Raw genomic sequence first — 26866 nt, forward strand, 5'->3', positions numbered from 1 at the left:
TAATAGAGACTCAAACCTGAAATCATGTACAGGAAGCTAGTTGAAGGCTTTTTCTAGATTTAGTTAGTACTATATGTCTATATGACCATTAATATGATGACAAAATGTTTAAAATATATAAATTAATTGGATAAATTGTGAGATATTTATACCTTAAGAAAAGTTTTAAAGAGTCAAAACCAAAGAAATATGAGACAGATTTTGGATTTTCCTTTAACAAGCATGTATGGGTTTAGAGAAGGAGACGGCCACACTCCAACTCCAAAGCCAGCCTTAATTTTTAATTGAACTGGGACTGCTGTGGGATGTTCTGTATGGCAAATGTGTTGCTCTGATTGGTCAATAAATAAAACACTGATTGGCCAGTGGCTAGGCAGGAAGTATAGGCAGAACTAACAGAGGAGAAAAGAAAGAGCAGGAAGGCGGAAAGAGTCACTGCCAGCTGCCACCAGGACAAGCAGCATGTGAAGATGCTGATAAGCCACAAGCCACGTGGCAAGGTATAGATTTATGGGAATGAATTAATTTAAGCTATAAGAACAGTTAGCAAGAAGCCTGCCACGGCCATACAGTTTGTAAGTAATATAAGTCTCTGTGTTTACTTGGTTGAGTCTGAGCGGCTGTGGGACTGGCAGGTGACAAAGATTTGTCCTGACTGTGGGCAAGGCAGGAAAACTCTAGCTACATGGGACTACAAAAAAACCATGTCTATATAGAACAGCAGAAACAAACATTTGGGAAGATTTTTATAATTGTATCCTGTTGGAAATGTGATACACCAATAGTTCAATTACTCTTTTCATTTTCTTTCTTTCTTTCTTTCTTTTTTTTTTTTTTTTTTTTTTTTGGTTTTGCAAGACAGGATTTCTCCATGTAGTTGTTGGTGCCAGTCCTGGATCTTGCTCTGTAGTCCAGGTTGGTCTCAAATTCACGGAGATCCACCTGGCTCTGCCTGCTGAGTGAAGGGATTAAAGGCATGCATGTGCCACTGCCACGTGGCCAGTTTACTTTTTTCTTGGTACATTTTCTCTAGATGATTTATCCTTTTTCTTCAGATGTTTGATTTGTCCAGTGGTCTTCAGATTCCTTAGTTGGATGCCTTCATTCTCCTGGAAAGACAAAAACAAAACCATGCCCCAACCCTAACTTTTGGGGAAGTTCCCTTGTGGCAAGTTATATCTGATCAAATGAAAACATTTGTTAGTGATATAAGTTAGTTTAGATTGACTGGTCATGCTGGTTGATGAACTATCACCTCTTCTAATCAAGAGGTCTCTCTTGTTCAAATCTAGTCTTTTTCTATTTTGATAGTATCTATAGCTTTTATTCTGTGGAAACAAAGCAAAACTTCTTCCCCAACATAGTACATATCCTGGTTTCCATTCTGAGTCAACACATCTTTAAAGTATACAGGCTGATTTAGCTCAGTAGTTTTTTTTTCTATTATGCAATGTCTCTCTGCAGCTATCATTGCTTTCTCATTAGCATTTAGAACATTTAAAGTTAATAAAGCACTGTTATCTACCACTGGGGAATCTTAATTACCCCTTTCTGTTTATTAAACATATCTTTTAGAGTGTGATTAGATCTTTCTGTACCTGCTTGCTCTGTAGGATTGTGTGGTATGACTGTAATATGCTTTATGTTATAATATGCAAAAAAATTGTTTCATTTTACTAGAGACATGCTGGAGCATTGGAGCATTGTCAGTCTTAATTTGTGCAGGTATCCTCATAGTGGCCATAACTTTTAATAAATGTATAATTACAGAATCAGCCTTTTCAGAACATAAAGCAGTTACCCATTGAAATCCTGAATATGTATCTATGGTATGGTGTACATATTTTAATTTTCCAAACACTGCAAATTGAAACACATCCATTTGCCAAATTTCATTTCTTTCATTACACTTTGGGTTATGTCCTGCAGGTAGTAGGTAGTGGAGTTTGGTTATACAAATGACAAGTAGGACATTTCTTTATAATTTTTTTGGCTTGTTGCCAAGTGAAAAAAGAAATATCTTTTTTCAAACCCTTGCTATTAACATGGCATTTCTAATGAAATTCTGAGGCTTCTAGCACATTTCCTACCAATAGTTGGTAAATTTCATCATTACCTTTTGCTAGAGAACCTGGTAGACTCATATGGGATCTGATATGTAATGCAATAAATCCACAGGAGTCTGGCTAAAAAGTATTAGGGAAATTTATTAGGATAAATTGAGGAAATACACTCATGAATACAGAACGGAGTAGACAGCTGAAGTCGTCCTCTGAAGTGACTGGAAGTGAATCCACTTAGCAGTTCCATCGCCAGGAAGCAGGCAGCAGGGAGAAAGGGCTCAGGACCCTTCTCTCTTACCTTTTAAGAGGTCATGGACAATGGCAAGAAGCACTGCCTCCTTTGGGCCCCATAGCTCAAGGTCATTTGGTGGAGCAAATACCACTACATTTACCCTTTTTGTCTAAATAAGAAGGTTCTAAGCTTAATGCAAACTATATACAATAAGAATGATTATCAAGTATTGTTCAGGAAAAACAAAGGGTAATAATAACATTAAGAAAAATGGAACTACAACCAACAAGAACAACATCAAACAAGAAAGACATGCTAAATGTTCAAAATGTCCAGATCATAGGTAAATGGCAAATTTGCAAGATGACTCCAATAGCAGTCTTATCCTGAAGATTTTAACTCTGGTACTTAATACATTCTAGCTAAGATAAGAGAAAATTGTAACTGTAACTATCTAGTCTACAACTCCATCAAAGACCTGAGAAGGAACATAATACCTGAGAGAATGAAAAATGCAAGCGAGCAATTTCCAATGTTAGCATCCTGCTCTCACTCTTCTGGGTCTAATGTCTTATATCATCAGGGGGGCACAGGTGACTGCATGCCACCATGTGATCATGCAGTCTCCGTCTTTAAAAGCCACACACAGACCCCCACCCTCTCTCTTCTGTTTCCTCTCTGCTCTGCTTCCACCATCTTTCTGTCTCTCTAGGCCGGGCTTCTTTTTAATAAAGCTCTTTCTAACTCTGGTAGTCGTGGCTTGTAACTTTTCCACCGTGCCCACCGACCTACCAGCACCATTCATCCTTTCGTTGGTGCCATGGACTTGGATCTAGGATAGGAGGTTTTCGTCACACCCATTGTCTGGGGCTGAGTATTGTGGGGAACCCCTGTACCAAGGGCCTGAGACCCTGCCCACTGCCGCCACCACTGCCACCACCTCAGTTCCACATTGGGATGTGCTCATGTGGCTGCCGCTGCAACCGCATCCCTCCGCCATCCATCGTGTCCAGCAGCCACTGCGTCTCACCACCACTGTGTCTCCCCACCACACGTGAGTCCTCCGCCGTTCCTGCGGCTGCAGCCTGACCTATATTCTTTGCACCAGACCTCTTGGGTTCTTCGGGCTGTGCTGGCAAGGACACATTCTATCTTGGCAAAGTATAGGATGCTGTCAGACTACCGGGTGGTCCATGTGCTGCGTACACTCCCAGCCCTTATTCCTCTCTTGACGAAGGCAGGAATAACCTGTGCTGATTCATAAATCCTTCTTCTACCTCAGGGACACTTGAGACAGGAGCCTAGGATTCTGGTTTGTTATTTTAATTTTTTATTTTTCTCTCTGGGCTGCAGCTATGGGATAAAGGGGCAGATATCAGTAAATTCGGCTGCATAACAGCTTCCCAGGAACTTCTGCCAGTGAACAGGCAAATGAAAAGAGTTACTTTATCCCTAAGCTTTCTGCTAAAGCTCTGAACCTTTCTCCCTACCCATTTCTGATGTTTTCTCTGCCTCATGCAACTACTTCTGTCTATCTGACTTCCACTTTCCGCTCTCCGGCAGTGGGTGGGCCGATTCTGCTGACTCTCACCCTAACTCACCTTAACTCCTCCACCTCATTCTCAAGCTACCGAGAGAGTCACAGACAGGTCTGGAAGCAGGCTAGGATCCATACAAATAAGTTTACAGTAGTCAGGTTGGCTCTTGAGCCAGAGATCAGTTTATAGCTTGCCTTCAGGTAAGTCTTCCAAAAGCTGTCTTCAAGCCAGCAAATATCAAGGAAGAAAAAATTCAAGACACGGAGTAAAATCCATCTCTTGTTCCCCAGACCACCCCTACTAAAACTTAACCATCTGAATAGCAAAGCTCCTGAACCCACAAGCAAAAGTGTCATCTGTGGCATTTAAGGTGTGCCAGGGAAGAGATAAAAAACCCGAGAACAAAATTGCTAAGTGCTGGTACACCTTGGCTCCCGAAAGCTGTTGGGTCCCTGTTCTAAGTGAGGAAAAGGGCCACAGGCTAGCGAGTGCCCTGCCAGGCCATCAATAGCCTTGTTGAAAGTGCTTCATAGAAAGACAACCAGTCAGCTGACTGCCCCCAGGCACCAAGATGGCATGGGAACATCAAGCTAAGACCTCCAGCAGACCTAGGCTTGGCTACAGACATGCAGGGAACCCAGAACACAGCAGAGAAGCGATCCATTTCTTTCTTCTGGACACCAGAGCCACTGACCCAGTCCTGGGAGTTTGGGGATGTTATCGCTCCTTGTTTCTCTAATGTCGGGGTGGGGAAGACAGCCTTACCCCCCCCTCACCAGACTTAATTGCACTTTCAGGGTTATTTAACGGGAAAAGATTTCCAGCAGAGCTTTCCATGTGCCTCACTCCAGACCCACCTGCCTGTGCTTCTCCTTGTGCACACAGACAGGACCCTGATCTTTGCCTTGTCCCTAATTCCAAAGAAATAAGTTCTCATGCACCACAAGCTTTTCTCTTCCCAGTTCCCTGTTCTAACTCACTGCTCAGCTAATGGTATAGGACCATCACAGAACTGGAGTCCAGAGATCATCAAGTAAGAAACTGGAACAGCTTCTTGCTATTGTCCCTTTCTCATCAGCACTGAGAAAATTCAAGGTTAATAAAGCATTATGTAATTTATTTCTAGGAGTCATTGTTACCTCTTTCTTGTAGCTGGCATTTTTCTGTGTCCTGGCCTGCTGGCAGTCGGGACAAATCTCTTCCACTAGCATCCCCCAAGTAAACACACAGGCTTATGTTACCTATAAACTGTATGGCTGTGGCAGGCTTCTTGCTATCTCTTCTTATATCTTAAATCAACCCATTTCAATAAATCTATACCATGGCATACTGGTGTCTTACATCATGCTTCTCCTGGCAATGGCTGGCCGTGTCTCTCCACCTAAGCCTTCCACTTCCCAGAATTCTCCTCTCTTCTTGTCCCGCCTATACTTCCTGCCTGTCTACTGGCCAGTCAGCACTTTATCAGTCAACCATCCATAGATTCCCCCCCCTTTTTTAACTTTCACATAGTAAAATTACATATAACAAGTTATCAAACAAGAATCACAGTTATAATATCTAGTCTATAATATCTAGTCTATTTGTATTTGGCAAAATTAAAGATATTTTATCCTATATGTGTGAGTCTAAGGTTTCATATCTTACTTATCTTTTATCAGGACCAAGGAAATTATAACTATCTAGTCTTCAACTACATCAAAGACCTCAGAAGGATATAATAATTACCCGCAAAACAGAAGGATGAAAGATACTTTTGGGAGTCTTGTGAGAGTAGATAGAGACAGCTGGCAGCCTGGACAGTCCCACAGCTGCTCAGGCCCAATCAAACACACAGAGATTTATATTACTTATAAACTGTATGGCCGTGGCAGGCTTCTTGCTAACTGTTCTTATATCTTAAATCAACCCATTTCTATAAATCTATTCCTTGCCTCATGGCTTACCGGTATCTTATGTTTCTCATGTCAGTGGCTGGCAGCATCTCACTCTGCCTCATCCTTCCACTTCCCAGAATTCTCTTCTCTCCTTGTCCCGCCTGTACATCCTGCCTGGCTACTGGCCAATCAGTACTTTATCAATCAGTCATTCACAGCACTTTCTGTTTATTTATCATAGACTTTAAAGTTCGATTGGATGTTTCTATAACTTCTTGGTCTGTGGGGTTGTGTGGTATACCTGTAACATGCTTTATATTGTAATAAGCAAAAAACTGTCTCATTTTATTTGAGACATGCTGGAGCATCATCAGTTTTAATTTGTACAGGTATTCTCATGGTGGCTGTAACCTTCTAATAGGTGTATAATTACAGAGTCAGCCTTTTCAGAACTCATAGGAGCTGCCCATTGAAATCCTGAATAGCTGTCAATGGTATGGTATACATAGTTTAATCTTCCAAATTCTGCAAAATGAAACACATCCACCTGCCAAATTTCATTTCTTTGTATACCTTTTAGATTGCTTCCTGCAGGTAATAGAGTATGGTTATGGAAGGAACAAGTAGGACATTTTTTTACCATTTCCTTGGCTTGTTGCCAAGTGATAGAAAAGTCCTTTTTTCAAATCTTTGCTGTTTACATGGTGTTTCTTATGAAATTCTGAGAGTTCTAGCATGTTACCTATTAATAATTGATCAGTGTCAACATTACTTTGTGCGAGAGGACCTGGCAGACCTGTATGAGATCAGATGTGTTTATATATATATATAAATATATATATATATATATGATGTTCCCTATTTCTGATGATTTCCTATAATTATAAAAATAGTGAAGTTAATTCTGTGGTATCAGGAATAAATTCAACAGTTTCAATATGTAAGACAACTCTCTCTGCATATTGAGAATCAGTGACTCTATTGAGGGGTTCTGTGAAGTCCATCAGTACCATAAGAATGACATACAGTTATGCTTTTTGTACAGAGTTGTATGGACTTTGAACCACTTTACTTAAGTCTCCTGATTTATAACCTGCCTTTCCTGATTTATTTGCATCAGTATAGAATGTGGGGACTCCAGAGATTGGTTTTTGCTGTACAATGTGAGGAATGACCCATTCAGTTCTTTTTATGGATTCTATTCTCTTGCTTTTGGCATAACAATGGTTCATCTTTCCAAAAAGTTACTGCAGGCTCCTTGCCAGTATTCATTATCTTTCTGTCAAGAGGAAATTTCTTCATTAGTTAAGATACTATAATTTCTGCTGGGTCCATTCCTATCAACTGACGAAGTCTTAATTTTCCTTTTAGAATCAAATCGGAGATCTTTCCCACATAAATCTTTAACTTCTTACTCGGTTTACATGGTAGAAATATCCATTCCAATATAATATCTTTCCTCTGCATCAAAATCCCTGTGGAGGCGTATCTGGAGGGGAATATGACCAGAATGCAGTTAAGTTCTGGATTCATATGATCCACATGCACCTCTGCTATTTTCTTTTCTACTTGAGCCAATTCCTTCTCAGCTTCAGCTGATAATTCTCTTGGACTACTTAAGTCCTTGTCTCCTTTTAGGGTATTGTCCAAATTTACTAGTCTGTCGTTTGGTATTCCGATGATGGTCTGTAAGTTGGAAATGCTTCCTAACAATTTTTGAAAATCATTAAACAGTCCACAATCTATCTCTCCTGAGCTGTACCTTTTGCCGTCTAGTTTTTTGTCAATTTATCTTATGCCCTAAGTAATTAATAGGATCTCCTCTTTGTATTTTTTCAGGGGCAATTTGTAGTCCCCATCGAGGTAAAACTTTCTTTACTTCTCACTACAGATGTGATATATATATATATATATATATCACATCCCCCTATATAGGGGATGATTTCTATTACTTATTATTTCTTGTAATTGAATAAATAAAGTCATTTCTGAATGGTCTGGAATAAGTTCAGCAGTTCCAGTAGGTAAAACAACTCTTTCTCTGTATTGAGAGTCAGTAACTATATTAAGAGGTTCTGGAAAAATCTAATAGTAGCATGAAAATAGCATATAATTCTGACTTTTGAACAGAATCATAAGTGCTTTGAGCCACTTTACTTAAATTTCCTGACTTATAACCTGCCTTTCCTGATTTGTTTGCATCAGTATAGAATGTAGGGCCTCCAGAAATTGGTGTTCCCATACAATTTGAGGAAGGACCCAATTGGTTCCTTTTATAAATTGAAGTCTCTTGCTTTGGATCTTTTTTTTTTATTAATCTCTCCCCAAAAAATTACTACAAGCTCTTTGCCAATTTTCATTTTCTGCCCATAAAGAGGAAATTTCAGCATTAGTAAAAGGTACCACAATTTCTGCTGGGTCTATTCCTGGTAACTGACAAAGTTTCAGTTTTCCTTTCAGAATCAATTCAGAAACTTTTTCTGCATAGGTCTTTAATTCTTTGCTTTGTTTGTGTGGTAAAAAATATCCATTCTAAGATATTATCTTCTCTCTGCATTAGAATTCCTGTAGGGGAATTTGTAGAAGGTAGTATGACCAGGATACAATCAAGCTCTGGATCCAAGTGATCAACATGTGCATCCTTTAATTTCTTTTCTACCAAAGCCAATTCTCTCTCAGCTTCAGCTGATAATTTTCTTGGACTATTTAAGTCCTTATCACCTTGTAATAAGTAATTTGAAATAAATTATTTAGTTCTTGAGTTATCAATCCAGTTGTGGGCCATAGCCAGTTAATATCTCCCAGCAATTTTTGAAAATCATTTAGAGTTTGTAATTGATTTCTCCTGATTTGTACTTCCTGTGGTTGAATTTTTTGTAAATCTACCTTATATCCTAGGTAATTAATAGAATCTCTTCTTTGTATTTTTTCAGGATCAATTTGTAATCCCCAATAAAGCAAAATTTTCTTTACTTCTTTAAACATTTTTCTCAATAAGGTATCTACATTTGAATCAGCTAGTAAAGTATCGTCCATATCATGGTAAATTATAGATTGTGGAAACTGTTTACAAATCATGGTGTTGTACAGAATACAGGCACAGGGTGGGGCTGTTTAACATCCCTTGTGGGAGAATTGCCCACTGATCTTTTTTAACGGTCTGAGAATTATTATAAGTAGGCACTGTGAAGGCAAATTTTTTTCTGTCCTGTTCTTATAGAGGTATAATGTAGAAACAGTCTTTTAAATCAATAATTATAATAGACCATCCTTTAGGTAATAGAGAAGGCAGGGGAATTCAAGGCTGTGGAGAGCCCATCAGCTGAGTTACTTTATTTATGGCTCTCAAGTCTGTTAACATTCTCCATTTTCCAGATTTCTTTTCAATAACAAATATAGGAGAATTCCAAGGACTGGTTGATTCTTCAGTATGTTGAGCATTTAGCTGCTCCTGTACCAGCTGTTCTAAGGCCTGTAATTCTTCTAATGTCAAAGGTCATTGTTGTATCCAGACAGGTCTGTCAGTTGACCATTTTAAAGTTAGGGCTGTTGGTACTTTTGAAAGATCAGCAGCTGTTGTGTCCTGTTTATGTACAACCTGAATGGTTGGTGGCTGTTCTTTATACTACCTTTTAATATTTTTCCCAGAAACATATGTTAGTTTATGGTTTGTTTCTGAGATTGGAGAAATGTTAATCTGGGTATTCCATTGCTGTAACAAATCATGTCCCCATAAATTCATTGCAGTGTTCGCCACATCTGGCTTTAATTTTTCTCTCTGTTCTTCTGGCCCTATACATTTGATCCATCTTGTGCTTTGTTTTATCTGAGATAAAGTTTCAATCCCTCAAAGTTGAACATTCACCTCCTGAAGAGGCCAATTTGGATGCCAAGATCCTGGTGCAAGTATTGTTACATCTGTTCCTATATCTATTAAACCCTCAATTACAATGCCATTTTTTTGTATTTTTAACTTTGGTCTTTTGACTTTTAACTTGGATCACTTATAGAAGTTTGCCAAAATATTTGTTTTATGGTTTCTCCTGAAATTTTTGTTTTATCTTCTAAAGCTGTTCTATCATCCAGAGCAGTATGGTTTTTAACAATAGGCATTAGGTCCTTTAATTGCTCTGTGAAGGAGTTTCCCCCATGGTGACAGGGAATTATTGAACCAAATTTGACATGAGGGCCTGCGAGAGGCCTCCCCAAGGTTTTTCCTGTTGGCAAAGGGTTATCTTGTCTGTCCATTGTTGATCTACATTCATTGGTCCAGTGTCAGCCTTTGCTGCACCTTCTGCATACTCCAGAAGGCAGGGGCCTTTTCTTTTGGATTATCTTTTTAAAAAACATTGTTTCTAGGAGTAATCTGCCTACAATCCCTTTTTAGGTGACGTTGTTTGCCACAATTAAGACATCTGACGTTTTGATTTTTCTTCAAGCCTTTAGAAATCACCTCTACTATCCAAATCTCATGATTATGAAATTCAATATTAACTATATCTCAGATCCATTCCTCTATGGGTGTGGATCTTGCCTTTAAATGTCCAATTACCCTTTTGCATTGTGAATTACCATTTTCAAAAGCCAAAGATTTACTTAGTATTTGTCTAGCTTCTGGATTTAGTGTTCCTTTATTTACAGCTGAAATCAATTTTTACAAAAAAAAAAAAAAAAAAAAAATCAGTGAAGGTTTCTTTTGGGCCCTGTGTAGCTTTAGTAAATGACTCAATTCTCTTTTCAACTTCTTCAACTCTGTCCCAAACATTCAAAACTGCTGTATGGCATAGAACCAAGGTGTGTTCATCATATATAGATTGTCTTTGTACATCAACATAATTGCCCTCTCCAACAAGTTGGTCTTGGAAAATTTCAGTACCTCTAGCCCTAATTCATTGTTCAATTGTCCTAGCCTCATCTTACCACCAGGTCTTCCACTGTAATTGAGGACCAGGTTCCAATACTGCTGTAACCAAGTCTTCTCAGTCTTGTGGGATAATTCTGTTACTAGTTGTCCATGAATTTAACATCTGCCTCACAAAAGGTGAGTGCATACCATGTGAGACTATTGCTTCCTTAAATCTCCTCAAATCTAACCCTTCCACAGGAATCTAGTGAGCTCTTCCATAGCCTTGGTGATACCTGTCACTTGGTGGTTGTTCCTGTATGGTGACTGGATTAATTAAGGTTGGATTTTTGATAACCTTGGGCTGTTCCTCTCTAATTTCATAATGTAATGGTGAGGTTGGTTCTCCTTTAAATTCCTCTGTCTGTGTCTGAATATGTCTATTACCTGTTTTAATAAGTGTTTCTAAGGCTTGTAACTTATCAGTCAAAATTGCATTATTTCCTTTAGTAATTATTTGTAGGGCTTGCATATTATCAGTAGTAACTTTTTCTAAGGCCTGTGTCATATCAATTTCTAATATTTGTCATTGATAACAATCAACATTTTATGGATAAAACAAGAATTGCCAAACCAATAATGATTATAATTAATACTATGTAATTATAATACTATGTAATTATATATATATGCAAAGGTAGTCTTCCACCCACCAGAATTACCTGGGCTTTCTTTGAGAAAAACAAACAAACAAACAAACAAACCGTGTAACTAATATGTCATCTGCTAGGTAAGAAACTGTCCAGACACCATTGACCAGCACAGAATGCTCAGCTGACTGTCTAGTGACTGTCTATCCTCATGGTGTTTGTAATTTGTGCCGGTGGCACTTCATGGACAAAGTGGCAGTCCGTCAACAGAAAAATGGAAAAACAGCTAGTGTTCTAGGTTCATCCTTAGTGAGAAAAAGGAGCAGACTCCTGGAAGAAAGTATATACATTTATATTCAGCCGAGTGTAAGCTTGCCCCAAGAGAATTCCAGCTAATGCATCTATATAAAGTCGAGAAGAGGAAACAGGACAGTGATTACTTCTAAAACTGGGAAGGGATTGACTAGGAAAGGCCAAGAAAGAACTTTGTCTGGTGATAATGTCTGTAGTTTGATGGGGATTGGTTCACAGAAGTGTGTACATCTATCAAAGCTCACTGAATGGTGTACTTAAGCTGTTGGAATTAGTGTGTGAGTTTTTCCTCAAGGGGAAAAAGGCCCTAGACAGAGTGATTTGATGGAGGAGATGTAAGGACCGACCACCGTGTGTGAACCACTGGGTTTGACTACTTTCCCAATAATTGTTTCTTTCCACACAGATATAATTACTCATAGATTATTAATATAATATTTTAGCATTTATCTTTAAAAATTCATGGCGCTTTAACTATTTTAAGGAGTATGTTTATTTACTCATATAAATATTGTATTAAAATATTTTGTGTGTGACTGTGTGTGTGACTCGGTGGTCTAAGGCCCTGAGTTATTTGACCCCAGTGCCAAAAAGAGAAGAAAAGCCATGTCTTCATTAGTAGGTTTATTGGTCAGTAGACAAAGATTATGATAATGTAGTCTTTTATTCTGGTTATTTTTTAACATCAGGAATGTAATTTTGGAGGGTGGAGAGCTGGTTCTGTCAGTAAAGTGCTTGCCACATGTGAGGGCCCAAGTTCATGTCACAAGCACCATGTAAAAGCTTGGCATGGAACACATCCCTGTAATTCCAGTGTTGTGCTGGGGGAAGAGACAGGAGTACTCCTGGGGCCTGCTAGTCAGCCAGTGTCTGTCTCACAAGCAAGAGCCAAGAAGGAAGCACCAGCATCAACCTCTGACCCCTCACTTCTGTCTCTGACAGGAGCTCACTGTGTAACTCCAGCTGACCTGGAATTCATGACCCTCCTGCCTCAACCTCCTCAGTGCTGTGATTACATCCATGTGCCACCATACCAAAGATTTTGTATTCTGCTGTTTTTTCTAAAGGTGTGTGTGTGTGTGTGTGTGTGTGTGTGTGTGTGTGTGTGTGTGTGTGTGAACTCCATGGGGTTTTAAGTATAGAATTATGTCATCTACAAATAGGAATAATTTAATTACTCCTTTCCAACCTATATCCCTTTTAGATCTTTTTGTGTGCATGTGTACATATGTGTCTGATGTATGTATGTATGTATGTATGTATGTACGTATGTATATGGGTTTGTGTCTGTGTATATGTGGACATGTACACTTACCTGTGCATGCACATATGAAGACCAGAGGTTGACCTTGAGTATCTTCCTCCATTGCTCTTGACCTTATTTTAATTTCATTTTGTTTTGTTTTGTTTCCCCAGACAGTTTCTCTGTGTAGCCCTCACTGTTCTGGAACTCCCTTTGTAGACCACGGTGGCCTTGCAGAGATCCGCCTGCCTCTGCCTCCTGAGTGCTGGGATTAAAGCGTACACCACCACACCTGGCTATAATTTTTAAAGATATCATTTTTATGATATATAATATATAATGATATATATTATATAACACACATATGATATATATTATATAACATATGTATGATAGATGTTATATAACACACACACACACACACACACACACACACACACACACACACACATATATATATATATGATATATAAAGGCATGCACCACCATGCCCAACTCTTATTTTAATTTTTTTAAAGATAGGGTCTCTCAATGAACCTGGAGCTTGTTTTGGCTGGACTTTGACCCGTGAGCCTCTGGGATCTGCCTGTCTCCATCCATACATTCTGGGATTACAGATATGTGCTGCTATCCAGCCTTGGGTGGATAGCAGCACATGTCTGGGTGCTGAGGATCTGAACTTGGCTGCTTATGTTTGCACAACAGACACTTTGCCCCTGAGCCACTTCCCCAGCCCTAAACAAAAAATATTTTTAGGTGTTTTGAGAAGCTCCACATTGATTTCCATAGTGGTTGTAATAGCATACACTCCCTTGAATAGCATTTCCATTACAATCAGGAACAGTAAGAATGTCTTCCTTCTTCATTCTTATTTAGTATTGCTCCCAAAATCCTAGCCAGAGCAAGAAGACAAGATAGAAAGCTATGGAAGGGGGCAACCAAATGGAGAGCGAGTGATAGAGGAAGTCACCTGGTGTCCTTCTGTGGCCTCCACACTTGGGTACACCTACACACTCATGTGCACACACAAACACACAAGAAAAGAACTAACTAAAAATAGGCTTTTTATATATGTCTGACCCATTCTTGGGCATAAACCCAAAGGATTATATATGCTATTATTATAGAGACACTTGCCCATCCATGTTTATTGTTGCTCAAGGAATTGGAATCAGCCTAGATGTCCATCAACAGATGAATGGATGCTGTAATACACACACACACACACACACACACACACACATGATAGAGTTTTATTCAGTTGTTAAAGAAAAATGAAGTTATGAAGTGTACAGCAAATGAATGGAACTGTAAAACATTTTAAGTAAGGTAAACCTTGGCTCAGAAACATGAATCCCATATGTTCTCTCTTACCTGTGAACTCACAGACATGAAACTCACAGATAGAAAGCACTGGTGCCCTCTGGATAGTTCTTATTATCTATTTCTGGGAAACATTACCCTAAAATAGAGCTAAGTTTCTTAGACTATCTAAGCATAGAGAAGAAAGGAAAGGTGAAAGGGGTGTCATCCTAGAAGATCTAGGATCCTAGGCCCCCCTACAGCTCGTCATTTGCCAGTCTGGGATGAAGCTGTGAAGTATGTTGTTGCATACACATGCACAGGTCTTCAGCCTGTTTCCTAGCTCTGAGCAAGTTTTCAGTCACTCCTACAAAAAAGAATGGGGCAGGGAAATGGCTTAGCACTTAATGTGCTTGCTGTGGAAGCAAGAGGACCAGAGTTCGGATCCCCAAACTCCATAAATACCAGGAGGTTTCTCACCTGCAATTCTAGCCTCTGGAGGTAGAGGTGGGGTCCCCAGAACAAGCTGCCTAAGGAGACTAGCCATGTTGACAGCAAGCTCTGAGTTCAACTGAGAGTCATTGCCTCAAAAAGAATAAAGTAGAGGGCAATCAAAACAACTGGCGACACCTGTGGATGTCCTTGTGCCTGCACACTCACACACACATATGTGCCCACACACATGTGAACACACACCACACAATGCCCATTCATGCACATGTAGAGAAGAAATAAAATTTTACATAAGGGAAAAAGGAAATGGAAAGGTAATTTTAGAATTGAGGGCTGGTCTTAATATTAGACATAGCATGGAGGTCTTCGGAGATCCATGAGTAATAAGGGCCCAAGGGACCATGAGCAAACAGAATAGAAGAGAGGATGTCCACATGCCCTCCCCTGCCTGTAAGACCCCCGTTTGTAGGATAGAACATAGTTGCCCATTGGAAAAAGGCTTTTGAGAGCAATTACATTCCCATGTTCTCCAGTGGTGGAGAGCAGTCAGGCTCATCTTTCTTGCCTCTCAAACCTGCCTGCATGCCATTGGCTGCCAGCTTCATCTCATGCATCCCTGGTGCCTGTAAACACTCATGGGCTTTTCTTTTTTACAGTAAGAAGAAAACATACCCCATAGAGACCATCTTCTGGCAGAAGATGATAGACTGGAACCAGAAAGAGGAGGAGCTGGAAGCCAGGAATCCAAAGTGAAGAAACTCTGCGAGCCCTTGGGTGAGAAAGGTGATGGGTTGTTTGTGTCCTTACGTGCTGACTGTCCCACACCGCTGTTAGGTGGTGACCCACGGTGAGTGGTTGTCTGTAAGGAGAAGGTGGAACAGGAACAGGCTGCTGGAGTGAGTTGTTTTTGAAAAAAGAAAACTGTAATGCTTTTTTTTTTTTTTTTTTGTGGTGTGTGTGCGCCTGTGACACTTGTGTGGAGGTCAGAAAAGAGCCTGAAGGGGTTGGTTCCTCTCTCTACTGCGTGGGTCTTGGGGTGGAACTCAGGTCTTCAGGCCTGGGAGCACTGTTACCCACTGAGCCCTCTGGCTGGTTTCCACTACACATTCTCCACAGGCCACATCAGTCAGGACATCTGTCTGTCCCTTGTCTGCCTTCCCTCCTTTCAAGGGTGGATGCTTGCTCTGAAATATCTCAGAGCTGACATTCCTGATCCCTGTTGCTGCCAGGCACCATGGTGTTGGGTCTTCCTTGCATTATTTCATCCCCTTCTCAAAACAACCTGGTTATGGAGATAAAACAACTGAGACTCTAAAGGGGTTAAACAGTTTGCCCACAACCAGAAAGCTAGGAAGTGGCACAATCCGGTTTTAAACTCCTGCTTTGTGAGTTCACCTCTAGACTCAGTACCTCCTTTCCCTTCCCAGAAGAAAAAGGGGGAGTTGCGTTTGTAACTCCTTCCCTGTAGCCCAACAAGCACCCTGGCTTGACAGCCTCTTTTGGAAGGTTGGTTGCCAGTTCCTGGGAGTTAAGCATTAACATTTTCATTATCAAACTCTGGAAAAGTCAGAGAGGACCAAAAGAAGTCACCGTACTATTGCTGACCTTGCATACCTGCACTTTCATGTATTAATGTTTCTGCTTCCAGGCCTTTTCCCTTTATGAATATTTCCCTATAGGACATCTGTTTTCAGCCGGGTAGTGATGTATGCCCATAACCCCAACACTTGGGTAGCTGAGACAGGAGGATTACAAGTTTTGAGACCATCCCTGGTCTATATAGTGAGATCCTGTCTGAAAATAGAGAGGGGGAAGAGGAAAAAGAATGGAGACAGAATGAGGAAAATCCACTGTCTTCATGTTTTAAATATCGGTAGAGTTTTCACACCCACATTGTAGTAAGTCTCCATTGCGACTGCTGGCACCTGGCAGCTAGAGAAAGCCTCACCATGATTTACATCTGCTGCTTGTACTAGTGTCTGTCCTTTGTGGTTTCTGGAGAGTCCTCTGGCAGTGTTTTTTTACAGTTCATGCTGGCCAAGCACTTTAGCAGTGAGATCTTACTGTGAAGCCCAGGCTAGTCTGACACTTGCCATGCAGCCCAGGCTGGCCCTAACCTCATGATCCTCCTGCCTCAATCTTCCTAGTACTGGGATTTCAAGCATGTATCCTATTTTCTTAAACCCTTTTAATCTACAACACCTGGTCAAGTGTTTTTGTTGTTGTTGTTTGTTTGTTTGTTTGTTTTTGTTTATCTGTTTGTTTGGCTTTTTGGAATTAAAATGGAATTTGCCATTTGATTTCTCCACACTCTGGAATGACTAAGTGTCTTGGTGTATCTGTCTTTTTATCCCTTTGTAGGTTCCCATCACTGTCACCATGCCAGAAATGACAGAGCATGAGACGCCGATGAAGAAGCAGCACAGGTGTGTATCCACAGCCTCAAATAATACCATGTAGGCAGGTAAGACACAGAATTAGCTCCCAGTTTGCTAAACAGTCCTTAGTGAACTTGCATTTGGATGCCTAGAAAATAATTAATCTCCAAAATATGTGTGGATGGGTAGAAACAGATTTACTAAAAGAGATACATGGATCAAATTTGCCCGTCCTTATTTTCTCAGCAGTGTGACAGGTAAGAATGGTCATCAGTAGATGAAGCAAAGCAGTCACAAGAGGCTCACAGAGACTGAACTGACAGCCAGGGAGGCTGCATCAGACTGACCTAGACCCTCTGCATACATGTGACAGTTGTGTGTTGCTGGAGGGCTTCTCTCCAGGTTCCCCAAGCCCCGCAGTCCCACAATCCACTTATAAAATAATCACTCAGACGCTTATATCACTTATAAACTGTATGGCCACGGCAGGCTTCTTGCTAACTGTTCTTATATCTTAAATTAACCCATTTCTATAAATCTATACCTTGCCACATGGCTGGTGGCTTACCAGCGTCTTCACATACTGCTTGTCCTGGCGGTGGCTGCAGTGTCTCTCCTCCTTCTTCCTGTTTCCCCAATTCTCCTCTCTCTTTGTCCCGCCTATACTTCCTGCCTGGTCACTGGCCATCAGTGTTTTATTTATATAGAGTGGTATCCACAGCAGTTGTGTAGCTTGGTCTTCAGTGGGAGTGAGGGCTGTCTCTGACACAGCCAGCTTTTGGAACCCTACTCCTTATACTGGGTCACCTCGCCCAGCTTTGGTAGGAGGGGAGGTACTTAGTCTTACTTAATATGCCATGTTTGGTTGCTATCTATGGGAGGTCTGCCCTTTTCTGAATAGAAACGGAGGAGGGGTGGATGGGGGTGAGCAGAGGGGAGGTGAGGGGAGGGACTGGGAAGAGAGGAGGAAGGGAAAACTGCGGTTGGGCTATAAAATAATAATAATAATAATAATAATAATCTTAAGACATTATCTCAAATCTATGTTACATGTTTGCTTTCTAAGGACATTTTCACTGGCATCCTGAAACATTTCGATTGTATTTAATTTATAACATTATAATCCATTAAGACAATATACATAGCATTACTTTTATTTTCTTACAACCCCTTTCCTGAGTTTCTAGCATTTTAGGCAATGTCTGCCTAGAATTGTGTGGCCACTGTTTTTAATTAGGTTGAAACTACTATATTCTCTTTTCTTCCCAAACTGGGGAAAGCTGATGTGTTGGGTAATTAAGAAAAAGGGAAAGTCAGTGTCTTTAGTGGAAATTTTCAGGAAAGGTAGGAGTTTGGATGACCTGAGTGCACAGAAGGAAAGATGACTCAGATGCACTGACACTAAGTGCTGTCGTCCTGCATCCCCTCGCTGGGAATCGAGACGCTGCCCTGCACTTGCTCGGTCTCCTCCCCGCTCCTGCTGAGGTGCCAGAGCCTCCCCGGCACATCACAGGGAAGTTACAGTTTTAGATAGTGAAGCTTTTCAGGGATTGAGTCTGTTCTCACATGTGGTTTCTGGGTATAGGGAGAGAATTGTTCTTACTTCCTGAAATTATATCTTGTTCAAATCTTAAATAGTCTTTTAATAAAAAAACCCAGAGCCAGATATTGAGGTGAAAGCTGAAAGATCGTAGAAGCAGAGCAAGCCACAGCTTCCTCACCTCGCCAGCTCCCAAGCCAATCCTGTTTCCTCAGACTGAAAGCCTCTGAGTCCTCAGCCGAAAGGCTCTCAGCTGAACTGCTTTAGTTCCAGTTTCCTGGAGCCTTACATACCTTTCTCTGTCCAGCCATGTCACTTCCCAGATTTAAGGCGTGTGCTTCTCAGTACTGGGATTAAAGGTGTGCGCCACCCCTGCCTGGTCTCTATGTCTAATCTAGTGGCTGGCTCTGTCCTCTGATGCTCTGGCAAGTTTATTAGGGTACACAATATATCACTATAATATCTATTGAGATTATCTGCATTAAGGTTCTTATACCATGATATGAACCAATTTTCTTTTCTTTGGATGGTTCTTTATTGCTGCAACAAAGAGAGTTTCATAATACTCATTTTAATGGTTATGAGAGTAAAGATTCTTTTTTATTATGTTCACGTTACCTGTCTGTGCGCTTCTGTTTCAGAAAGAAGAATCGGGAGACACACAATGCAGGTGGGTACCACAACTTAAACTCTGCTGGAATTACTTATGCTATGGCTGATTATGCACCTTTTCATGTTGCAAACATGGAATTATTTGTTATATTTCAGAAAGGGCAACCTTTTTTTTCTTTATTGACAAAATATTCCCAGAGCTTCATGGAGCTGACTGGGTAATATCTGATTTGTAGCCTACTTTGTTTTTGTTATGATATTAGACTATTTGGGGGGCTAGAGTTGGAAGGGCTTCCCTCAGGACGCTGGGAGAATAAAGGTTATAGAGGGGCAGCTCCCCGAGGAAGGAAGAGATGAGCCGTGGGCTCTTTGAGTGTGGCAGTCTTCCTTCGGAGATAAAGTCTGCCTGTGTGACCCAGGCTGGCCTGGAACTCACAGAGATCCACCTGCCTCTTCCTCCTGAGTGCTGGCATTACAGGCTTGTGCCGCTACACCTGGTGCATGTGGACAATCCTAAACTGTACAGACTTCTATTATAGAAACAAATGTATAAAAATCAACATGATCTTATCTCTAATGTTAGAAGTACAGGACAACCTCAGATAAATGTACAATATTCATTTTGTATTCATTTTCACTTTGAAACATTTTATTTTTAATCAGAGACTGCATTCTACATTCAGGAAAAAAATTAAAAATTGCTTTCTTACACTCAGGAGGCAGAGCCAGGCAGATCTCTGTGAGTTCGAGGCCAGCCTGGACTACCAAGTGAGTCCCAGGAAAGGCGCAAAGCTACGCAGAGAAACCCTGTCTCGAAAAACCAAAAAAAAAAAATTGTTTTCTGTTAATCTATATCCATAACTATAGGTATACATAGAGGATCTTTTGGGAGAGTTTATCCAGAAAGATACATTGAACACTGGTGAGATGAGTTTATCACCTTTGAAATTCACTCTTAGATAACAATGAGTACTATTGCTAGAAAATTAATAAAGTAAACCACACTTAAAAGCCTAGAAATCAGTTATTAAAAAGGAAGACCTTAAGAGATAGCCAAGAGTAGTGTGTGTGTGTGTGTGTGTGTGTGTGTGTGTGAGAGAGAGAGAGAGAGAGAGAGAGAGAGAGAGAGAGAGAGAGAGAGAGAGAGAGAGAGAGAAGGTGCCCACAGTGGTTTAGATCCCCTAGGAGCTGGAATTGCAGGTGGTTGTGAGCCATCTAACAGGAGTGCTAGGAACTGGATCTGGTCTTCTGGAAGATCAATACATGCTCCCCACTGCTGAGCCATCTCTCTAGCCCTTAGGCATGTTTTTACTTTCAGCATCTTACAGAAATTATCTAAATGAACTCTTGTGTACTCTTACAGTCTGGAACATTTTGGCACTCAATTGACAAGTTTTCAGTTGCCCTATGTCCTCATTTCTGTTACCATGGTAAAATATCCTGACCAAAAGTAACATAGGAGGAGGAGCAAATTTATTTGGTTTACAGTTCCAAACTACTGTCCATTACTGAAGGAAACTCAAGGCAGGAACTCAAGCAGCCAGTCACATTACATCCAAGGTCAAGAGCAAACAAACAATAAACACATTCTTGTTTGCTTTCAGCTACCTTTTTTCTCTCTTGTACCATTAAGACCTCATCCTAGGGAATGGAGTCACCCACAATAGACTAGGTTTTACTGTATCAATTTTCAATTAAGACGGTCCTCCATAGATAAGACCACAAGACAACCTGATATAGGCAAGTCCTCACTAAAATTCTCTCTTCCTAGGTGATCTTAGGCTATGTGAAGCTGATGTTAAAGTTAGCTGGTACTCCCTGTTTCTTAGATAGAAAAGATTCTTCCTGGCCAGAGTAGTTATCTCAGAAACCATAGAAAACCAAGCCAATGCCTTTTCTTATCTATTGTAAGACACAACCAACAGCTTCTTCTATTCCAGAAAGGCCTAGTCATCCTACACTAGGTGTTTTAAGGTTCTTAAAATTTAAAGAAAGGTCTCACTTGCCAAAAGAGTCAGCTCACGGTAACTCATTAGTGGTTTCTTTCGATTCGGTCATTGGGCTGTTGGGATGACTCAGCAGGTGGGGTGGCTTGCACTGAGCAGGGTAACCTGAGTTTGACAACTGGAACAGACATGGCGGAAAGAGAGCACTGGCTCCAGCAAGTCATCGTGTGACCCCATGTGTGTGCAGTACACATACACCCACACATGTGCATACACACACATACACACACTCAAATAAATAAAAAATAATACATGTAACAAGATGAAAGTGAATTTGAAAAATAAATTTGTTATCAATAAATCATAATGGAAAGATGGCCTAATAATTCCTTTTTAATTGTTTTAATGTAGTTATTCATGGTTTTCTTTACAATGCTTATAAAAGCGCATTTATTTCATAACACTTGACGTAAAATATTGCATTCTTAGAAACTTTATGTACAACCTTACTTGTCTTTGGTGAATAATGATTTTCGGCTCAAGGTTGAATTTCTTCTCCTATGTCCATGCTAGGCAGGTGCTCTGCCACTGAGCTACAGCCCCCGGCCTCTTCCATATGACTCTTTCCTGACAGTTGCTTTACCCTGGGAAATTGGGCACTTTGTCCACGTAGTATAAGGGTTGCTAATGTGTTTCTCCTCTTTCTAGTGGAGAGGCACAGAAAGAAGAAAATCAATGCTGGGATAAACAGAATAGGAGAACTGATCCCGTGTTCCCCTGCTCTGAAGCAGGTAGGCACCCCTCACCCTCTGAAGCAGGTAGGCACCCCTCACCCTCTGAAGCAGGTAGGTACCCCTCACCCTCTGAAGCAGGTAGGCACCCCTCACCCTCTGAAATAGGTAGGCACCCCTCACCCTCTGAAGCAGGTAGGTACCCCTCACCCTCTGAAGCAGGTAGGCACCCCTCACCCTCTGAAACAGGTAGGCACCCCTCACCCTCTGAAGCAGGTAGGCACCCCTCACCCTCTGAAGCAGGTAGGCACCCCTCACCCTCTGAAACAGGTAGGCACCCCTCACCCTCTGAAGCAGGTAGGCACCCCTCACCCTCTGAAGCAGGTAGGCACCCCTCACCCTCTGAAGCAGGTAGGCACCCCTCACCCTCTGAAGCAGGTAGGCACCCCTCACCCTCTGAAGCAGGTAGGCACCCCTCACCCTCTGAAGCAGGTAGGCACCCCTCACCCTCTGAAGCAGGTAGTCCTCCCACCCCACTCCTGAAATAAGTAGATAACCACTGTATTTCGTCTCTCTGCTTGTTAGTAGACAGTGCTCTCAATTATTTTGGTTTATAGAATGATTATTTTTGTTCTCTGTCATTTATCAAGAGGAGGGAGGTTTCAAGTTGGTAGCCTCATTTTTTATTCATTTCACTTTTCTATATACTTTAATTTTTCTTGTGTTTCTAATAATCTCCTAGTACAGTTTTCCACATGGTCAAATGTATCATATGATTGCTAGACTGTTGTTCCTTTTCCAATGAATTGCTAAAGTAGCACCATGATTAGATTAATATGATCTACTATGTTTCCTAGCATTGTTTTCTTATCATTAATATTCTTTATGCTTTGAAAATTCTTACCTAGGGTCTTCTAGGGATTTTTAACTTATTCTTCATGTTCTCCATACATGCCCCATCCTCTTTTTTGAGCCAAGGTATTGCTGTGCAGACCAGGACTCAATATTCTCTTGTCTCAGCATCCTTACTTGGGATTACAAGTATGTGTCATCACATCTGGTCTGTCCATGGCCTCTTAAATCCAATTAGTACTTGTAAATCTCAGCTTAATGCATGATACTTTTCCCTAATGAAGGTAATTTTTAATTTATTAAAATAATGAAGATAAAACACATGATTCAAATAACATGGAATCATGAGAAACCAAAAGGAAATTGACATCCCACTTTCCAGTTATGACAACTAATAAAATATTACATGTCTGTCTGGACATGGCTTTATCAATGAGTGTCAGTTCTGCTTTGGAAACTGGCTTCATCATTTTCATCCGGTGTACATACTGAACTCTTGATTGTAGATTACTTTCTCATATGATCACCTCTCTTTAATGATTATATAGTATTATTCCTTTGCAGTTGGACTATAAGAACTTGTAGTAACTTTTAAAACTATTTTTAATTAAATAATCTGTGTAAAATATATGTATCCATAGTAAATAGTATTAAAACAATAAACATCAATGTTCTTCCTGCTTCCTAGCCTTAACACAGCTTTCATAGACAGCCGTTCTCAACTGTTTGCTTTGATACTTTGATTTTCATCCCTTAGTTTTCTGGATACTTTTTAGCTTTTAAAATTGTGTGTGTTGTCTACACCTGATGTGAAGGCCAGAGGGGGACATGGGATGTCATCCTTTATCACTCTCCATCTTTTTTTAATTTTTATTTTTATTTTATTTACATTGTGTTTTGCCTGCATGTATGTCTGTGTGAAGGTGTCAGATCTTGAGGTGCAAACAGTTGTGGGCTGCCATGTGGGTGTTGGCAATTGAACCCAGGTCCTCTGTAAGAGCAGCCAGTGCTCTTAACCGTTGAGCCATCTCTCCAGCCCCCCACTCTCCATCTTTTAAAGATGTAGTACTTTTATTAATTCTTTGAGAATTTCATTTATCACACAGTCTAATTTGATCCTACTCACCCTCAACTTCTTCCCAACTCCTCCCAGTTCCACTCCCTTCCCCGCCCCTCCCAACAACATGTCCTTTTTTGTTTTTAATAACCTACTGGATCCAGTTTGTGCTGCCCATGCAGTTGTGGATGTGGGACCATTGATTGGTCAACTCCCTCCACCTTAATCAATTTCAAGAGGACCACACAACTCTGATGGTGTGCCTATTTCTACCCACACCCTGGGGTTATCTGCAGGGTAGCCAGGCCTGGCTTCCTATGTGGGTGGACTCAGGTCTTCATGCTTACACAGCAGGAGCTCTTGCCCTCTGAGCCATCTCTTCAGTCATGTGCACTTTTAGTTCTTTGCGCACATTCAGCGAAATCTTAATACAATTTTCTGGGTGGTCAAATTACTGCATGACTTCTAGTTTTGCCTTTAAAAAAAAACCCCTCTAAGACTTTACTTCCAGAACCTCTTGTCCTCTGTTTTTAACCTTAACCAGTTGGTCTCTTTCATCTCTAGTGGTTACCTTTTTAAGGTTTTCCTGTTCTGTGTATTATATCTCGTGCCATATGCTTATTTCATGGGTTTTCATCCCTAAGTGTTGTATGGGCTTTCCCTGGAAATTTTCTTCAATTTTCTGGGTCTCCCAGTCCCTAATTCTCATTTTTCCTTTTCATTTAGGTGTTTTGTCTAAATAAAAGCGTTAAGCATTTTATTTAAATGTTTACTGACATGAGGGTTTTTTGTTTTTGTTTTTTTTTTTTTTTGGTGTTTTTGTTATTGTTTTGTTTCATACTTGAGAATGAGGCATCCAAAGTCAATCAAAGTTTCTATGCCTTAATTTGGGGACCAGGAGATGTGCTTAACTCTGGAGTGGCTGAAGAACCCTATAGTAGTGTGGTTTAGTGCACCACCCAGCCCAGCGACTTACTGACCCCAGTGGACGCCAAGATTGCCACTCAAGGCTGGACTGCCATTTCTCTATTCACAATTTGCACACGTGCCCCAGGATTACCTTGCAGAAATGACCAGAGAGATTTGTAGGCCCAGCGTGGGCAGTGTGGGAAGTGTGTGGGTATATGTGGGGGTGTCTTTAAAATGTCACTGGACTGCATCCTCTGGGGAGTGTCAGAGGACCCCACAGGGTCATAGAGAGACTCAAGTCAGACTAGGGCTGGGTATAGGACCAGAACTGGCTTGCTAGTGCAGTTACTTAGGAATTCCTCTAGCTTTTCCAGCCTCAGTTTCCTCCTTGGCCAAGTGGAAGGAAGCAGTCTTCATCCTGCTCCGAACCACCCATGCTCTAGCAGCGGCTCTTGGAGCTGGGTCTGAGCAAGTGCATGGGCTAGGCAGCCTCACCTCAACTTCTGCCTGGGTGCCCTGCCACACTTCCCGCCCCTTTCTCAGGGCACTCTGAGCCTGCCCCTGGTGCTATCCCTGTTTTCAGGCTTCCTGGTTTGGAAGCAGGTCTGTGGGAGAAAAGTTCACCCATGTGGAAGGGACGGATGGACAGGTCTATGGGGTGTGGTGCTGATCAGTGACCAATACTCAAGCCTGTGCCCACTTACAATTCTTCCATTGTGGATCTAGCCTGGCTTTCCAGATACAACCCTGAACCAGACTCCTCCAGTCACACAGGGTGGGATGGGGTGGTGACTGAGCCTTCAGGGAGCTACTTGATGCCTGGTTGCCCTGTCTCTGGCTCAAGCATAGTAAAGGAGCCCTGAGCAGGCTCACGAAGCGATTGCACAAGGGGGTCTCTTTCTTCCTCTACTGAAGTTCTGGAGGCCTGCCTGTCTGACTTGAGGGACAGACACCCACGCAAATGGACTAAAATTCAGCCATTCTAAGTCTCAGCCTGGGGGTGTTAGACATTTGTTCTTAACACTAGGAGACTGGCCTTTTGGGAGCTATCCAGAAGTCTGGCCCTAAGGTATCCACACACCCCCAACTGCACACCCCTCTTCAAAAGAGATACTTATTTGGGTGGGAGAAGCTTAGAGAAAGAGAGAGAAAGAATTTATTAATAAAAAGAATCATCGGCTTTTTAAAAAAGCGAATCAAATAGCTTATGTTTGGGCCCTAAATGTTTTGCTTTCCTCAGGAAATCATCTGTCAGTCTTCCCTGGGGGTAGAATGGTTGAAAAGAGTGTGAGCCTGCTCGCTAGAGTTCCGGGCTGGTCAGGGACAGGGCTAGAGAACCTAGAGCTGTAACACAGTGTTTTACTTTGTCCTCATCTTGGCTAGCTGTGTTCCAGCTGTGCCTGAGGTTGAAATTTCCTAGTTCAATTTCACAGGAAATAAATTTACCTTGTGTGGTTCGAGCAGGAAGAGAAGTCTTCTGTTGGCTCAGGACATGGGTGGAGAGGTGCCGAGCACCACTGCTCAGGAACCCTCTCGGGGAGCCCTCAGGGGAGCCTTGTACCTCCTCCTCCTCTGGTAGCATGAGAGCAGGTGCTCCTCTGACTTGGAGGATTTTAAGGCTGGATCAGCTTGCTCCTCAGCATTGCCCCCCTGAACACTTAAATTTCTTTTTATCCCTGCTGGGTGGATTAAACTTTAATAAATACATGGGATTGTTGTTGTTGTTGTTGTTGTTGTTGTTTGGCTGAGGTTTTTTTATCTTTAAAAAAACAGACTGCCCTGCTCTCAGGAGCCTGAGGCAGGAGGTTCTCAAGTTGAAGAAAAGGAAAAGGATTGTTTTCTTGACACGGGGCTGATTGTGTTGTACTTTGCTCTTCTTTGCCCACATCTTGAGGTTCAGGGGCCTCTCAGTACATGTTGGAAGCTGCCTGGTAAAACCTTACCTTCCTACCTACTCTTGGCTTTCGTTCCCTGGTGTCCTTTTTTAAAACTGTTGCTGCCTTTTAAGCCATGACTGTCCTAATCAGTCACTGCAAAGGCCGCAGCAGAGGGGATTCTGTTCCCTCAGGCACTGACTCTTTCAAAGCCACCAGGGGAACTTATGTAAATCTCTGTCCCTCAAACAGAACTCAAGATTCAAAGGTTGAGGTAGAATTCTGCTCCTCAGAGAGGCTGAATAGCAAATCACTCACATCTCCCAAAAAGCCCTGTCCTTCTCCTTGCCCCCACTTAAAAGCCCTTCTCCACCCGGCTCCTCCCTACCACTTCCTGTCAGCTAGTTGCTGACAGTCTCCTGGCCGCAGGTGTATTTTATGTAATCAAACAAAG

General features: G+C 41.4%; 1 protein-coding gene across 3 annotated transcripts in view; it reads left to right on the forward strand.

Moving 5' to 3' along the window:
- The window catches only part of Usf3 (upstream transcription factor family member 3), a 70008-nt gene that overhangs the window by 24980 nt on the left and 18162 nt on the right, over nucleotides 1-26866 (forward strand). The window contains exons 2-5 of one of the 3 annotated variants that reach the window (XM_076548867.1): nucleotides 15170-15296; nucleotides 16875-16939; nucleotides 19073-19101; nucleotides 21698-21780. In XM_076548867.1, coding sequence (XP_076404982.1) covers nucleotides 16893-16939; nucleotides 19073-19101; nucleotides 21698-21780 — 159 coding nt within the window. In that variant the 5' untranslated portion in view covers nucleotides 15170-15296; nucleotides 16875-16892. The remainder of the gene's footprint in view (nucleotides 1-15169; nucleotides 15297-16874; nucleotides 16940-19072; nucleotides 19102-21697; nucleotides 21781-26866) is intronic. The other 2 variants (XM_076548866.1, XM_076548868.1) reach the window with 2 other exon arrangements.

The sequence above is a fragment of the Peromyscus maniculatus genome, chromosome 12, assembly GCF_049852395.1.
Source record: "Peromyscus maniculatus bairdii isolate BWxNUB_F1_BW_parent chromosome 12, HU_Pman_BW_mat_3.1, whole genome shotgun sequence".
Classification (NCBI taxonomy): domain Eukaryota; kingdom Metazoa; phylum Chordata; class Mammalia; order Rodentia; family Cricetidae; genus Peromyscus; species Peromyscus maniculatus.